Source organism: Hippopotamus amphibius, chromosome 14 (assembly GCF_030028045.1).
Source record: "Hippopotamus amphibius kiboko isolate mHipAmp2 chromosome 14, mHipAmp2.hap2, whole genome shotgun sequence".
NCBI lineage: Eukaryota > Metazoa > Chordata > Mammalia > Artiodactyla > Hippopotamidae > Hippopotamus > Hippopotamus amphibius.
In genome coordinates, this window is record NC_080199.1 from 36546100 (window position 1) to 36564415 (window position 18316).

The 18316-nt window shown below is 37.9% G+C and overlaps 1 protein-coding gene across 4 annotated transcripts in view; it reads right to left on the bottom strand.

Moving 5' to 3' along the window:
- The window catches only part of PIBF1 (progesterone immunomodulatory binding factor 1), a 208636-nt gene that overhangs the window by 184177 nt on the left and 6143 nt on the right, over positions 1 to 18316 (bottom strand). For all 4 annotated transcript variants that reach the window (XR_009049051.1, XM_057707704.1, XM_057707703.1 and 1 more), the window contains exons 3-5: positions 9129 to 9229; positions 6353 to 6551; positions 3548 to 3667 (exon numbers count right to left, since the gene is read on the bottom strand). Coding sequence is in view for 3 of the 4 variants with exons in the window: in XM_057707704.1 (XP_057563687.1) it covers positions 3548 to 3667; positions 6353 to 6551; positions 9129 to 9229 (420 nt within the window). In the remaining variant the exon portion in view is untranslated. The remainder of the gene's footprint in view (positions 1 to 3547; positions 3668 to 6352; positions 6552 to 9128; positions 9230 to 18316) is intronic.

Genomic DNA, 18316 nt, shown 5'->3' on the forward strand with positions numbered 1-18316 from the left:
TGGAGAACAAATATATCCATACAATTAAGTATTACCCAACAATAAAAAGGAACTACTGATGCATTAAAAAAAAAAAAGGTCTGGCAATTTCTCATGAATTAAATATAACTGGTGGATGGATAGATGGACAGGTACATGATTAAGATAAGTATAGTGATATGCTAATGGCAGAAATGAGGTGACAGGTATACTGGTGTTCACTGTAAAGTTTTTTCTAGTTATCTATGCTTGAAAACTTTCATAATAATACAGAAATATATTACACTCTCTAGGGCTGGTGACCAATTCTGAATATGCTAATCTTAGGATCATAAGCTGAGAGGTTATATAAAAGAAAACACATAGGTTATAATCAGTCTACTTACTTTCTGAGACCTTCCTCCAATTTGCCTTACTAGTGTAGTATTCTACCACTCAGAAAAACTTACCTGCAAACTCAAGATTTTACTTTGTGCTTTCTCTCCAATATAATGTTTACTGTTTGTTTCCCTGCACTCCTTTTAAAATATAAATTCCACAAGGCCAGAGATCTTTGTTTTGTTCACTGAGGTATCCCATGCACCTAGAACAATGCTTGCCACATAACAGACATACAGTGAATATTTACTGAATGAATTTTATTCTGGTAATAATGACCTTGTGAGTGAGGCAGGTGTTACATATTTTCATCCTTATTTTACAGATGGGGGCTGCAGGGAGGGATAGAGAAGACAGTTTTTTATCCAATCACACCACCGTCAGTTGCAGAGATGAAACTCAATCTAGTATCTTTGAATTCCCCAAATACCAGAGCAGTAAATAATTTAACAAACCATTTCAAAAAATAACTCCCCACAAAATATTGTTAAACAAAATTTCTTTTAATATTAGTTACTAACATTTATTCACTATATCCTTATAAAAAGGTCCTTGCTAGTTTGACTTTTCATTTAACAATATTCAGTCTATGTTTTCTTAGTGTTGGGCAAGTTGACACGTACTAGGCCCTTGACAGAGCAGAAGAATCTAATTTTATGGGTGGCTTTAATACAAAAGTAATTCTATTATGTCTAAATCATATTCTCTGAGTTTCTAAGACCTTTTATTATGGAGATAAGGCATTATTTCATTTTTTTTCCTGAATGTGATTCAGTTCTCTCAAGTTCAGGAAAAAATTTAAGACCAAAGATTATCTTTTCAGCTGAGATGTGATAAACCTTTAAGAAGCAAACTTGCACCTGGAAAGGTTCTGTGATGGTTAATTTTTTATGTCAACTTGGCTAGGCCATGGTACCCAAATGTTCAGCCAAACATTATTTTAGATGTTTCTGTGAAGGCATGTTTTAGATGAGATTAACATTTAAATCAGTAGACTCTGAGTAAAGCAGTTTACTTTCCATAATGTGGTGGGCCTCATCCAATCAGCTAAGGCCTTACTAGAACTAAGGCTGACCTCCCCTGAGCAAGAAGGAATTCTGTCAGCACACTGCCTGTGGATTCAAACTGCAACCCTCCCTTGAATCTCCAGCAGGTCAGCCCACCCGATTGGATTTTGGACTCGCCAACCCTCCACAATCATATAAGTCAATTCCTTAAAATATCTCTCTCCATGTATATTTACATATCTTGTTGGTCTTGTTTCTCTGGAGAACCCTAACACAGGTTCACAAACAAAACTTCTTCTGTGTTCAAGAGGTATTAGTGCACTAAACACACTCAGGAATGAGTGTTAATTATCTATGCTTTCATGTCAATAAAACACTAAAGGTGTTAGTGGAGCTGAAATAAACTAAAGTCTGGGATACAATGCCATTATTGACCCTGGAGAGTAGAAAGACTTGCTTTACCACACAGTAAAAATATATCACATACTAATGATAATTTTAGAGATCCAAGTCTTTTTTTTTTTTTTTTTGGTCCAAAGAATCCTTTGTTTAGGAGAAAGCACTCTTAGAATCCCCAAATGTCAAAAGTGATTAAAAAAGAGGTGGTTTGATAGAAACAAGGATAGAAATCTCTTCCAAGCCTCCCTCTAAAAAATAAGAGGTCCCTGAGGGATGCTGGGGTACCATAAGGTGCTGCAGAGCTAAGTCTGAAAACTCATCTGCCTTGTTTGTTAAACCCTGTGCCACTGCCACTGCTGCCGCCACCACCACCATCCTGGGCATTTTAATTTTTATTTTTTACAATCAACTGCATATATTTAGAGCGTACAATTTGGTATTCCAATCTCCCAATTCATTCCCCCGCCAACCCTCCCTGCTTTCCCCACTTGGTGTCCTTATGTTTATTCTCTACATCTGTGTCTCTATTTTCTGCCTTGCAAACCGGTTGATTTGTACCATTCTTCTGTAGTCCACATATATGTGTTAATATATGATATTTGTTTTTCTCTTTCTGACTCACTTCACTCTGTATGACAGTCTCTAGGTCCATCCATGTGTCTAAAAATGTCTCCTGGGCATTTTAAAGAGACAACAGAGATTAAATGATTTGCCCACGGCTGCAAAATTAGTTAGTAGCAAAACTAAGGTCTTCTAACTTTGTCCTTTATTATTTTGACTCTAGATACAAATTTTTTAAAAGTTAAGAGCTATTTTTCTAAATGTGCAAAACAGTTTACCTGCACAATGTGGCAGGTTAGCAGCAGAAAAAAAGAACCACAATAGACCCCTATGGTAGGGTTCACATCAGCACATCTGCCTCTCTGGCATCTCTCCTGATGACTTCAGTGCTCCTATGAGAAGAAGGGAGCTGAGGCTTCACATGCCTATATACTGACTCTATATTAATGACAGAAGCAGATTCCGTCCATTACTAACAGCACAGCAAATCAGAGCATCAGAATATAAATTAAACTATAACTATTATTTCTGGATAACAGATCTTTGGTAAAAGTTGTCCTTGAAATAGGACACAAAATATTTACATGCAACCTTGCTAAGAATCACATTTTTACTTTGAAACAGAAATGTGGGCAATTCAATGAAATGAATGGACAAACAGCATTACTTTCTCCTTTTGACAGAGCAGGAAGCATTGAATGACTTGTTCAAGGTCACACAAAAAATGAGTGTCAAGATACCATCTACTAGATGATAAAATCGACTTGAATTTAAACTCTGGAAGGGCAGACACTTGTGTTTACTGCTGCCAGCACCTAGCACAGCATCAGGCATCACTGGGGTGGATGCTAGTATTAGTGCGTGTGCTCTGAACAGGTATTAGGAGAGCTAACTGTATTTGATGAAGAGGCAAAATGACTGCTAAATGGACTGGGGCTCCCTTTCATATCACCAACAAGGCGGATCTGTAATGAAGAGCTGAGAATGAAATGAGTTACAACAACAAAACACTGAGCCGGAGATTAGAGGTTAATGTCACGGACGTACCCTGTCAATCTTTAAGATGTCTATTTCCAGTCTCACCTCCTTCCCACTACTTATGAAGAATCACAGCCCTCAGCATCCCTGAGTTCCATTTTTCTTTCACTGACTTACATTTCTTATCACAAATCTTAAGGAACTCCTTGGAGCCTCTACCCACCAGAGATCAAAATTATACAAACCTCGGTCAGTTGTTTCAGTTGACCTTTATTTTCACTTAATTCTTCTGCCAGGTCATTCTTTTTCACTTGTAGTTCAGAGATTTCCTTTCTTAACGGATTCACTAGTTCATAGAACCGAATCTTAAAAAAAAAAAAAAAAAATCAAATTAAAAAGCAGTCTTGAAACCCAAATTACAATTAAAACTTGCTAATTAATAGCACTCTCAATTATCAGTAGTACAAGGAAAAGTATTAAGGTAATAAAGAAAAGTGTTAAGGAGTTTCAGATTATATGCCTATACACAAAGGTTCTGTTTGTACAAAACTAAACCAAGACGGTCTTTAATTGTCCCTGACCACTAATACCTTATTGTCTTAAATGTGCCATTAAGTCCCTTCAAGGGGCCCCGACACTGTCTCTCGTTCTTCTCTTCTATCAATACTCCACTTTCTCCTTACTCCTCACCTCCCACTACTGCTCACTCCACACTACCTGCTTGTTATTTCCTAAACACATCAAGTGTTTGAGAGTTTTGTTCTTGCCGTTTCCTCTGACAGAAAAAGCTCTTCCCACATGTAAACGTATGGCTCGTGTTTTAACTCCCTTCAGGTCTCTGATCAGACATGACCCTATCAGTAAAACGCCCCCTGACTCCTCACTGATGGCAGTTCCTACTCTTCGTTCCAGCAATTTTCTCCATAACAAACATTTATACATTTATAAATCTATAACAAACATTCTATATATTTTATAACAAATATTCTATATATTTTACTTTTAACTTATATTTTACTTTTAACTTATTGTGTGTGGAGCACCAGCTCCACGGAAAGTCAGCTCTGTGAGGACAGGGATTTTTGTCTGGTGTGCGCACTGCTCCATCCCCAATGCCTAAACATATGAAAAGCCTACACCCTAGGCTCTTGCTGAAGCTCTACTTACTACCACTGCCATGTAAGGGATACTCAGGATGAATCAGGAGGTCTTTCATGTCACTATTCCATTCATTTCAGACGTCTCCTCCCACTCATAATTCTCTCAGAGGAATCTGCCTGCCCTTTACCTTAGTAAAGTGTTGCATCTGACAAGCTCCTACAAAACTAAGCTATCAGCAAATTAGGAGAGGGCAATTAGGGACTATTTATTGCATAGGCATACAGTCTGAAACTCCTTCATACATTGCTGTACTGCAGGAGTACCATATTTGGTAAGAGGCAAGTCCTAAGGCTAGTACTTGACACAATGAATCTGTGTATAATTAACTAGTTAGGACCATACTGTCTGAAAACAAAAGATAAGACAAAGAACATTAACAAGCCAGAGAACAAAAATATGTATGACTGCCACTAACGGGATGCTTTCCATCTACAGTGGATAAAGCCTCAATGACAACACTTGAGATGTTTAATTGGTTTTGGACAGTACTCTGGGCAGAAAAATTATGTTTGAGCTATTTAAGTAAAAAACTGGACAAAAAAAATAGTACTCTGTTTCATTGGAAATCACTAATCCGGAAGCCTTATCCAAATGAGAACTAAGAGTGGCAACCGCCACTGCAGCAAAAATAATAGATAAAACTCATTGTGTTTAACATGTTCTACACACTATATTAAGCATTTTACATACATATTCATAGTTAATCTTCACAATTACCTCAATAGCAAAGGGCTGTTATTATTATTTTTCAATTGAAGTATAGTTGATTTACAATGTTGTGTTAGCTTCAGGTACACAGCAAGGTTATACATATACATATATATATTCTTTTTCAGACTCTTTTTCATCATAGATTATTATAAGATATTAAATAAAAGGCACTCATTATTATTAACCCATTTACAGATGAAAAATTTCAAGCCTCTTAGGGTGAAATGACCTCTGTAAATCACAAGCGGGCAGTTTGTGTGAGATGTATGCTCACACACACTCACATTGAGACGTGTGCTCTTTGGAGCCCTGGCCCCACCCTGCCCCTGAGACCCTTTCAGGAAATCCAGGTGATCAAAACTACTTTCCCAGTAATACTAAGATTTTCTGCCTGTTTTATTCTTATGCTAGTTAAGTGGTATCTGCCAGTGGCTACATGTGTGATGATATCATTGCCCTTAAGGTTAATGAAATGTGTGCTTATGTATTCTTGTGTTACAAAAATGTCTCAGTTTTAATTTCTAATATGGTAAGTATTAACAGATATAGTCCATACAAACAAAAGCTCTTTGGGATCCTCAATAATTTTTAGAGTGTAAATGGATGATGATATCAAAAAAATATGAGATCATGTACACCTGAAACTAGCACAGCACTGCTAGTCAACTGTACTCCAATATAAAATAAAAAGTCAAAAAAACCACAAAAAACTGAGACCACTGCCACAAATCAATCCTAAGTACGGATTTGTATAACTAACACCACAACTGAGATCCTGACCTAGATTCATAACCATCTCTCTCATGCTATCCCTTTATAATCACTCCCTGCCTCTCCCCTCTACTGTCCCTAACTCCTGACAACCATTGTTATCGCTATAAATTTTCATTTCAGAACATTACAAACTGCCATGGTTTATGATAAAATAATTCATTTCTATGGATTATCCAGCCATTAACTTCAGAGCCCTATTTATTGCTTGATTTTGAAGGTCCGTGGTCAAGACCCTTTAAAATTTGGTGATCTAAACACCATTCACCACCTCCAGATCAGAGCCATAACGTAATTTATTAATTAGGTACTTCAAAAGTTATGGCTACTATAGAATTGGCAACTTTTAGTCTGAAAATATCCCAGTGTTTTGTTTTGTTTTGTTTTTAATGATACAAGACACTTACAGACACATATTCAGGAATAGAAAGCTGATCTTCAGGAAAACTTTTTAGTTTCATATATTGCTCTTCCGTCAACTCAAAGTCACGCAGGTTTCGACGAATATCTCCAGCTTTCTCTCTTAGCTGAAGATTTGTCTCTTCTAGCTGTTTCTGTCTCAATAAAATAGTTTCCATTTCTTGTTTCATTAGTTCCTGGTATTTTCTACATTAGGAGAGAACGTATGGCAAGCTTAAAAAAAAATCACTGAGATTTAATTTTCTCAAAGTTCCTTTTTTATAGTAACAAAATTAAGAAATGAAAAGCTTTAATAGTACAGTATTTTTGTCTCCAGCTAAATGCTTACTTAACCAGTTAAACACGAAATGAAAACGCTACGCTAATTACTAAATGTGTAGCCATACAAATTATTAAATAGAAAAATTAATGTTCTTAGTAACTTTTAAAATTTAAATTATAAAATTATACATTCCTTCTGCTTAAGGTGTAAATCGTGGCTATCATACTCATTAAAGTAATTTTCATTTGTCTTTATCCAGATACTTCAAGGTATACCACCAAAATGTATCCATTCAACCAATTAGGTAGTGAAAACTGTAATCTGCACATAATCACCTTTCTCAAGGAATACATGTAGTAGACATTCTTAGTTGCCTACCCAAAAATTTCGAGCAGGAAGGGACCATCTGATTTTCCCCTCCCTACTGTATCACTCCCATCAACATACAAACATGCTGTTATCTGTCCTATCTTAAAAGAACAAAAAAGCCCCCACAATTTTTGACCCCATCTCACTGCCCCTTTTGTTTCTTAAAAGTTTTTTATACTCTCCCCAATGCCTTTCCTCTTAAACCCAGGCCAATCAGGTTTTCACCCTCCCACTGAAATCTCCAGGACACTGATAACATCCAGATTGCTAATGATCAGTTCTCAGTTCTTTCCATCCCTATTGATAGCACTCGAGATATCTGATCTCTCCTTCCTTATACATTTTCTTCATCTGGCTTTCTAGACACCACATTTTCTTCCTCTTCATTTTTCTCCTATTTTACTGACGGCACTTTCTAAGTCTTTTATCGAGTTTGTCTTCATCCTGGAATACTCAGTCCTCTCCTCTGTCTGTGTTCACTCCCTTGGAGAATTCATCCAGTCTCATGACTTAAATACTGTCTATACCCTGATGACTCCATACTTATATCAGTAGATCAGACTTCTCATATACCTCCACATGGATTTCTAATAGGACAACTCTAACTATGTTCCAAAATGAACTCCTGCTCTTCACTCACAAACTGATTCCACTATGGTTTGGCCATCTTAGTTGACAGCAACTCCATCCCCTCATTTATTCAGCCCAAAAATGTTGGCACAATCCTTCATTCCTCTTTCGCTCCTAAACCCCACATCTAATGCAGTAGAACATCCTATCAGCCCTACCTTCAAAATATATTCAGAATCCAACCACTTTTTACCACTATCAGCTATCAGGAGGATTACTGCAATAACTTCCTAACTGCCTTTCCACTTCATTTAATTTGATCAATGTCTAAAGAATTAGAGTAGAAGCTCTATTACCTGATGCAGTGGTTTTCAAAGTGTTATCCCCAAACCAGTAGTAGGGTGAGCATCACCTGGGAACTTGGTAGAAATGCAAATTCTCAGGGCCCAACCCAAATCAGAATCTGAGGGTGGGACTCAACAATCTTTTTTTCACAAGCCTTCCAGGTGGTTCTCATGCATGCTAAAATTTGAGATCCACAGCTCTAATGTGATAGTGGCTGACAACTGGTCAAATAATTTTTTAAAATATCAGTTAAACAGTAAAATCTTATAAAGGGAAAAGTTACCTACTTTACACATTTACCTCTAATTAAAACATAGAAGTAAACATTCATTTGCAACATTTTTTACATAGGGTCCAGATTTTTTGTAATATGGAGATACGCTTTGTTTTTCTGTAAATAATTTTTCATGATTTCCAAGTTCAATTTCTTTACAAGGGCAGATCTTTTTACAAAACACTTGGGAAGAAATCTGAGGATACTTTTTATGGATTTGATTTTTGCCCCTAATCTATAAACATCTCTTGCTTACACTTAATTTGATGATTTTTTTTAGTCACTCACTTTTTTTTTTTTTTTTTTGGCACACAGGCTTAGTTGCTCCACAGCATGTGGGATCTTCCTGGAGCTGGGATCGAACCCGTGACCTCTGCATTGGCAGGCGGATTCTTAACCACTGCGCCACCTAGGAAGCCCTAGTCACTCACTTTTAATGAATTTTTCCAAAGAATTCATTATAGTTTGCAAAGAAATGACATGTTTTTTTGTACTCATTTTTAAATGTTATATAAGTATAATTAAGTACAACTAGCATAGGCATATTTGAGAGTAAACACAACAGACTCTGGATAATTGAGCTGGGGCAAGTATGCAGGCAAACAGAAGGTGAATTCAATGGGCCATAAGAGTGTAATCAGTATGTTCTACGGAGCAAATGAAGAAAGGTTAACCCAGAGAGCCAGTTAAGTGGTGCTGAGTTTAGAGAGCTTCCACTGTCATTCACGGTTCACTTACACCAGCAATATTTGTTGAATGAATGCTGAATTCTGGCTTTTTGTATTTTGTGTACTGTACCAAGTTAGTTGTTTGTTAGTTTGGATTAAAAATTATTATCTTTGATTTAAGAGTGCTCAATTTTAGCTTATAATCACATGCATGAAGAGGTAATGACATTACTTTTAACTGCTAAATAGGTATTGTTGCTTTTTAAAACTTTTACCTGGCATCCTTTTGTTGAAAAGTCAACTGGTTGTCTAATCTCAATGTTAGTAGCTGCTTCTGGTGAAGTGCATCATTAAGCTTCTCCTCCAATTCTTCAATCTTAATAAAGAGAAAAAGGTAAATTATATGTTCAGTTTGCAAATCTATCATTTAATAAAATCTGTTTGTTCATTCAAATGGTCGTTGAATTATGCTTTGAATCTGCTGCCTTACAAAATGTTTTTGTTTTTGTTTTGTTTTGTTTTGTTTTGTTTTTGCCAGGCTGTCATTATTTTTTCCCCTTAATCTAATCTCACTGAAAAACCATTTGACAACTGGGATTTTTATGCTGGTGCCTCACCCAGGTAATTATTTCCTGGCCAGACCCTACATATGTACTCCAGATCCATATGTAATACCTGCCTACTATACACCTTCAAGTGACTACCACATGGGTGATGCTATAAACATCCAAACGAACCTAGTCATCAACCTCACCTAATCTTACATTCACTGCATCTCCCTGATCTCAAAGGCAAAAAAAATCTGAGTCATGCACGTTTGATATATCTCCCCCATTGCTTATTTTGATCAGACATCATTGTTTTTTGTTGTTGTTGTTCTGTTTGTTTGCTTAAATTTATTTATTTATTTAGTTGACTGTATTGGGTCTTTTTTTGCTGTGTGTGGGCTTTCTTTGGTTGTGGTGAGTGGTGGCTACTCTTCATTGTGGTGCGCGGGCTTCTCATTGCCATGGCTTCTCTTGTGGTGGAGCATGGGCTCTAGGCGCGTGGGCTTCAGTAGTTGCAGCACATGGGCTCAATAGTTGTGGCTCATGGGCTCTAGAGCGCAGGCTCAATAGTTGTGGCACACGGGCTTAGTTGCTCCGCGGCATGTGGGATCTTCCTGGAGCAGGGACTGAACCCGTGTCCCCTGCATTGGTAGGCAGATTCTTAACCACTGCGCCACCTAGGAAGCCCCGACATCATTGTTTTTATTGTTGCATTTATCCCATAAAAAGCTGTCAGAACTATACCATCCTCTTTAATAACCACTGACAAGTTTTCAGTTAGACCCCTGTCATCTTTCACTTGGATCATCATAATAGTCTCCTAAATGGTTTTCTTGCCTTCAGTTTTGTTAGTCACCAAATCTATCTTTCTTTATCTTTTAAAAATGCTATCAAAAATTTACTTCCCAGATTTAAATAAATCCTTCAGAGGATCCTCGCTGTCTTCAGAATAAACTCCAAACTTAATGGCATACTATACTAGTCCTTCCCGATCTGGACCTTACCTACCACGTCTCTTACCACTAGCTTAAAAGAAAACTCTGTTCCAGCCAAAATACATGCTTGCCATTCCCCAAATGTGCTGTGCTCTCTCTTAAGCCTCCATGCCCCTGAGTTCACTTTTAGTCTATTTAAAAAATTCTTTACACTCTCCCTTTCAACCCAGGCAATTCTTGTTCACCCTTTAAAATATGCAGATCATTTAACAGTCAATCCTTAATATAGTCAATTGAATTCCTCTCACATCATCAAATTCTTCTCTACTGAACTACTGCTGTCACTAAACAAACATGTCTTGTACCCCATTAAAAAACCTAACAAACCACACTCCCTTGACCCCACACTTCCTCTGCTATATAACCATTTTCTCTGCTCACCATCAGAGCAGAACTTTCATATGGTTTTGTCCCACACTATTCCAATAACAATTCCTCTTAAAGTTATGACTCCCCTCCATAGAGCCCAGTCCAGTCGTTATTTCTGCGTATTTATCTTACTTGACAGCATGATTTGGCAGAGCTGACCACTCCATCCTCTTTCATGTTACGTGATACTCCTCCTGGTTTTCCTCCTTAATTCACTGGATCCTCTTAAGCTTCTCAGGTTCCTATGCTGGATTTTTTTCCTCTACCCCATTTCTAAATGTTTGACTACCCTTGGACTTGGTTTGGGGCCCTCTACTCTCCCCAGGTAATGCCATCCAATCCTATAGCTTTAAGTGGCACCCACAGGCTGATGCATATTGCACACGCACGCACACACACAGGCGCACACACACACCCACCCACCCCTGGTCATGGACTTTCCTCTAAAGTCAGAGTGACAATTCCATTTAGGAATCTAATGGGCATTTAAAGTTTAACATGTTCAAAACAGAACTTATAGTTTACCTCCTATATCAGTTTTCTCCCAGCTTTCTATTTCACAATAAATTGCTCCAGGAGATGAAGTCAAAAAGTTAGGAGTCTTACATAAGGCAACAGCCTAGTACTATCTTCCTCTTCTACCTTATCTGCTCTTAGTCTATTACTTCAGTGACATTTTGAAAACAGAAATCATAACATGTCACTCGAATTGCCTAAATTCTGCAAATGGCTTCTCTGATACACAGTCTACAACAAGGGTTAATACACCATGGTGATGGCGATGGGCCAAATCCAGCCCATGTCCTGTTCCTATAATAGCACATGAGCTAAGAATAGGTCTTACATTTGTAAAGTTCTTAAAAGAAAAAAAAAAGAAGGAAGAATATGTGATAGACCATATGTGGCCTGCAAAGCATAAAATATTTACTGTCTGGCCCAGGCCTTTGCAGAGAAAGTTTGCTGACTCCTTATCCAAAGAAGAAAACTCTCCTGCTAAGCAACGTGACGTCACATGACCTTGAAGATATCTTGTTTAACTGTCATCTGATCATACCTCTCACTTTTTTTCTCTGTAAAAAAGAGACTCTCTCGGCTGTCGCACTGGGCGCTGACCAGAACTGACTGCCATGGGAAAGAAGCGACCCCAGCCCGGGATTCATGGCCCGGAGCTGGGGACTGCACAGCGGGTTTCAAGACTGCATCTGGAGGATGGCAATCAAGATGGCGGAGTAGGAGGATGTGCGCTCACTCCCTCTTGCAAGAGCACCGGAATTACAACTTACTGCTGAACGACCATCAACAGAAAGACACTGGAACTCACCAAAAAAAACCACCCCACATCCAGAGACAAAGGAGAAGCCACAATGAGACAGAAGCACCCACGAGTCTCCTAGACAGCTTCCTCCACAAGAAGGCAGACGGCAGAATCAAGCAGTATCAGCACTATTTCGTCTTGTGGAACTGAAAATCACAGCCACAGAAAGACAGAGAAAATGAAAAGGCAGAAGACTTTGTACCAGATGAAAGGACAAGATAAAACACCAGGAAAACAACTAAATGAAGAGGAGATAGGCACCCTTACAGAAAAAGAATTCAGAATAATGATGGTGAAGATGATCCAGGACTTTGAAAAAAAGACTGGATGCAAAGATTGAAAAGTTGCAAGAAGAGTTTACCAAAGACCTAGAAGAATTAAAGAACAAACAAACAGAGATGTGCAACAAAATAAGTGAAATGAAAAATACACTAGAAGGAACCAATAGCAGATTAACTGAGGCAGAAGGGCGAATAAGTGACCTGGAAGACAGAATGGTGATCATCACTGATGCAGAAAAGAATAAAGAAAAAAGAATGAAAAGAACTGAAGACAGCCTAAGAGACCTCTGGGACAATGTTAAACGCACCAACATTCGCATTATAGGGGTCCCAGAAGGAGACAAGAGAGAGAAAGGACCTGAGAAAATATTGGAGGAGATTATAGTTGAAAACTTCCCTAACATGGGAAAGGAAGTAGCTACCCAAGTCCAGGAAGCACAGAGAGTCCCAGGCAGGATAAACCCAAGGAGAAACACACTAAGACATACTGTAGTCAAATTGACAAAAATGAAAGACAGAGAAAAGTTATTAAGAGCAACAAGGGAAAAACAACAAATAACATACAAGGGAACTCCCATAAGGGTAACAGCTGATTTCTCAGCAGAAACTCTGCAAGCCAGAAGGGAGTGGCACCATATATTTCAAGTGATGAAAGGGAAGAACCTACAACCAAGAATACTCTACCCAGCAAGGATCTCATTCAGATTCGATGGAGACATCAAAAGCTTTACAAACAAGCAACAGCTAAGAGAATTCAGCACCACCAAACCAGCCCTACAACAAATGCTAAAGGAACTTCTCTAAGCAGGAAACCTAAGAGAAGAAAAGGACCTACAGAAACAACAACAAAACAATGAAGAAAATGGTAATAGGAAAACACATATCAATAATTACCTTGAATGTAAATGGACTAAATGCACCAACCAAAAGACACAGACTGGCTGTATGGATACAAAAACAAGATCCATATATATGCTGTCTACAAGAGACCCACTTCAGACCTAGGCACACATACAGACTGAAAGTGAGGGGATGGAAAAAGATATTCCATGCAAATGGAAATCAAAAGAAAGCTGGAGTAGCGATACTCATATCAGATAAAATAGACTTTAAAATAAAAAATGTTACAAGAGACAAGAAAGGACACTACATAAAGATCAAGGGATCCATCCAAGAAGAGGAGATACCAATTATAAATATATATGCACCCAATGTAGGAGCACCTCAATACATAAGGCAAATGCTAATAACTATGAAAGACGAGATCGACAGGAACACAATCATAGTGGGGGACTTTAACACCTCACTTATACCAATGGACAAATCATCCAGACAGAAAATTAATAAGGAAACACAAGCTTTAAATGACACAATAAATCAGCTAGATTTAATAGATATCTATAGGACATTACATCCAAAAACAGCAGATTACACATTCTGCTCAAGTGCACATGGAACACTCTCCAGGATAGAACACATTTTGGGTCATAAATCAAGCCTTGGTAAATTCAAGAAAACTGAAATCATATCAAGCATCTTTTCAACCACAACGCTATGAGATTAGAAATCAATTACAGGAAAAAAGCTGTAAAAAACACAAACACATGGAGGCTAAACAATATGCTACTAAGTAACCAACAGATCACTGAAGAAATCAAAGAGGAAATCAAAAAATACCTAGAGACAAATGACAACCAAAACACAATGATCCAAAACCTATGGAATGCAGCAACGCAGTTCTAAGAGGGAAGTTTATAGCGATACAATCCTACCTCAAGAGACAAGAAAAATCCCAAATAAACAATCCAACCTTATACCTAAAGAAACTAGAGAAAGAAGAGCAAACAAAACCCCAAGTTAGTAGACGGAGAGAAATCATAAAGATCAGAGCAGAAATAAATGAAATAGAAACAAGGAAAACAATAGCAAAAATCAATAAAACTAAAAGGTGGTTCTTTGAGAAGATAAACAAAATTGATAATCCTTTAGCAAGACTCATCAAGAAAAAGAGGGAGAGGACTCAAATCAATAAAATTAGAAATGAAACAGGAGAAATAAAAAGGACACCGCAGAAATAAAAAGCACCGTAAAAGACTACTACAAGCAACTATATGCCAATAAAATGGACAACCTGGAGGAAATGGACAGATTCTTAGAAAGGTATAAGCTTCCAAGACTGAATCAGGAAGACAAAGAAAATATGAACAGACCAATCACAAGTAATGAAATTGAAACTGTGATTAAAAATCTCCCAACAAACAAAAGTCCAGGACCAGATGGATTCACAGGCGAATTTTATCAAACATTTAGAGAAAAGCTAACATCCATCCTTCTCAAACTCTTCCAAAAAATTGCAGAAGAAGGAACACTCCCAAACTCATTTTATGAAGCCACCATCACCCTGATACCAAAACCAGAGAAAGATACTACAAAAAAAGGCAATTACAGACCAATATCACTGGTGAATTTAGATGCAAAAATCTTCAGCAAAATACTAGCCAACAGAATCCAACAACACATTAAAAGGATCACACACTATGATCAAGTGGGGTTTATCCCTGGAATGCCAGGATTCTTCAATATACGCAAATCAATCAGTGTGATACACCATATTAACAAACTGAAGGATAAAAACCACATGATCATCTCAATAGATGCAGAAAAAGCTTTTGACAAAATTCAACACCCATTTATGATAAAAACTCTCCAGGAGGTGGCCACAGAGAGAACCTACCTCAACATAATAAAGGCCATATATGACAAACCCACAGCAAACATCATTCTCAATGGTGAAAAACTGGAAGCATTCCCTCTAAGATCAGGAACAAGACAAGGATGTCCACTCTCACTATTACCATTCAACATAGTTTTGGAAGTCCTTGCCACAGCAATCAGAGAAGAAAAAGAAATCAAAGGAATCCAAATTGGAAAAGAAGAATTCAAACTGTCACTGTTTGCAGATGACATGATATCATACATAGAAAATCCTAAAGATGCCGCCAGAAAACTACTTGAGCTGATAATGAATTCGGTAAAGTTGCAGGATACAAAATTAACACACAGAAATCTCTTGCATTTCTGTACACTAACAATGAAAGATCAGAAAGAGAAATTAAGAAAACAATCCCATTCACCATTGCAACAGAAAGAATAAAATACCTAGGAATAACCCTAACTAAGGAGGTAAAAGACCTGTACTCAGAAAACTATAAGACACTAATGAAAGAAATCAAAGAAGACACAAACAGATGGAGGGACATACCATGTTCTTGGAATGGAAGAATTAACATTGTGAAAATGACCATATTACCGAAAGCAATTTACAGATTCAATGCAATCCCTATCAAATTACCCATGGCATTTTTCACAGAACTAGAATAAGAAATTTTACGATTTGTATGGAAACACAAAAGACATCGAATAGCCAAAGCAATCTTGAGAAGGAAAGATGGAGTTGGTGGAATCAGGCTTCCTGACTTCAGGCTATACTACAAGGCTACAGTGATCAAGACAGTATGGTACTGGCACAAAAACAGAAAGATAGATCAGTGGAACAGGACAGAAAGCCCAGAGATAAACTACAGTCAACTAAACTACGACAAAGGAGGCAAGGATATACAATGGAGAAAAAGCAGCCTCTTCAATAACTGGTGCTGGGAAAACTGGACAGCTACATGTAAAAGAAGGAAATTAGCACACTCCCCAACACCATACACAAAAATAAACTCAAAATGGATAAAAGACCTAAATGTAAGGCCAGACACTATAAAACTCCTAGAGGAAAACACAGGAAGACACTCTTCGACGTAAATAACAGCAAGATCTTTTTTGATCCCCCCCTAGAATAATGGAAATAAAAACAAAAATAAATAAGTGGGACCTAATGAAACTTCAAAGGTTCTGCACAGCAAAAGAAACTATAAGCAATACGAAAAGACAACCCTCAGAATGGGAAAAAATATTTGCAAATGAATCAACAGATAAAGGATTAATCTCCAAAATATATTAACAGTTCATCCCGCTCAATATCAAAAAAACAAACAACCCAATCAAAACATGGGCAGAAGACCTAAATAGGCATTTCTCCAAAGAAGACATACGGATGGCCAAGAGGCACATGAAAAGCTGCTCCACATCACTCATTACTAGAGAAATGCAAATCAAAACGACAATGAGGTATCACCTCACACCAGTCAGAATGGGCATCATCAGAAAAACAACAAACAGTAAATGCTGGAGAGGGTGTGGAGAAAAAGGAACGCTCTTGCATTGCTGGTGGGAATGTAAATTGATACAGCCACTATGGAAAACAGTATGGAGGTTCCTTGCAAAACTAAAAATAGAACTACCATATGACCCAGCAATCCTACTACTGGGCATATACCCAGAGAACACCATAATTCAAAAAGACACACGCACTCCAATGTTCACTGCAGCACTATTTACAACAGCCAGGACATGGAAGCAAGCTAAATGTCCATCAACAGATGAATGGATAAAGAAGATGTGGTACATACATACAATGGAATATTACTCAGCTGTAAAAAGCAATGAAACTGGGACATTTGTAGAGACATGGATGGACCTAGACACTGTCATACAGAGTGAAGTGAGTCAGAAAGAGAAAAACAAATATTGTATATTAACACATACATGTGGACTACAGAAAAATGGTACAAATCAACCGGTTTGCAAGGCAGAAAGAGAGACCCAGCTGTAGAGAACAAACATACGGACACCAAGTGGGGAAAGCAGGGAGGGTTGGCGGGGGAATGAATTGGGAGATTGGGATACCAAATTTTACACTCTAAATATATGTTGTTTATTATAAACAATAAAAAAATAAAAAGTTAAAAAAAAAGACTCTCTCATATTCATTGCTATATTCCTGGCAACATGTCTCAATAAATGTCTTAAATCAACAAATGATAACCACATTCCTCATAACTACTATTTTGCAAATCAAGACAACTGTTACCACAAGGAGAGAAACTTCTGCTTTTTCAACGTTAGGACTTTTACAATTTCAGCTGACTTTTAGATTAAATCCCTCGATTCAGAGATAGTCAAGCTAGGGAGATTCACTCCTCCAAGCAATAAGGAACCCAGAGATCTCCAATGAGAGATAAACAAAGAGAGATTTTGGCATTTAAACACTGACAAGCAAGAAGAGTGAGGAGGAAAGGAATAAGGAGGGAGAACACGGAATGAGATTTAGGCAGCAGCAAGTGGGGATGAAAGGGCAAAACTCTAGGATCAGGAAGTTTGGCCTGAGCGGCTCCCCTTCCAAGTGCTCTCAGTCAGCAAGCAGCTGAATGGAAAGTGGGAACCCATGCTTTTTACGTTTCCTGAGACCAAGCTGCTTCTTTTTTTAGATACGGAGAAATGAAATCAACATGGGTCGGGACAGTCATAGTAATAAACTGTACCGTATAAACATAAGCGTTGTATTACAGTGCCGTATAAATGTACTGTAATAAACATAAGCACTGTACTGTTGCCACATTGGTGTCGAGAGATGTTAGGTTACATGGATTCGCATATTTCTTAACTATAAAAGACCTTGACGAGTGGAAAAAACTGTTATTTGTCTCCCAACATCAAGTCTTCCCCTTCTCAGGTAACTCTGATTTTTCTTAGTGACAACAATCTGTCCAGTTAGAAACGTACACTTCGCAGCTTGCCACTCCTTGCAGCTAGCGGTGGTCATGCTATACAGTCCTAGTCAATTGAGGTCACAGGCTGGAGTTTTCAGAAAGCTCTCCAACGGACAAACTCATTTGGCATATGCCACATTTTCCTATCACCCTTCTCCTTATTTCTGCTTATAAGATGGACACAATAGTGGAGGCACAGTGGTTAAGAATCTGCCTTCTAACGCAGGGGACACAGGTTCAATCCCTGGTCCAGGAGGATCTCACATGCCGTGGAGCAACTAAGCCCATGCGCCACAAC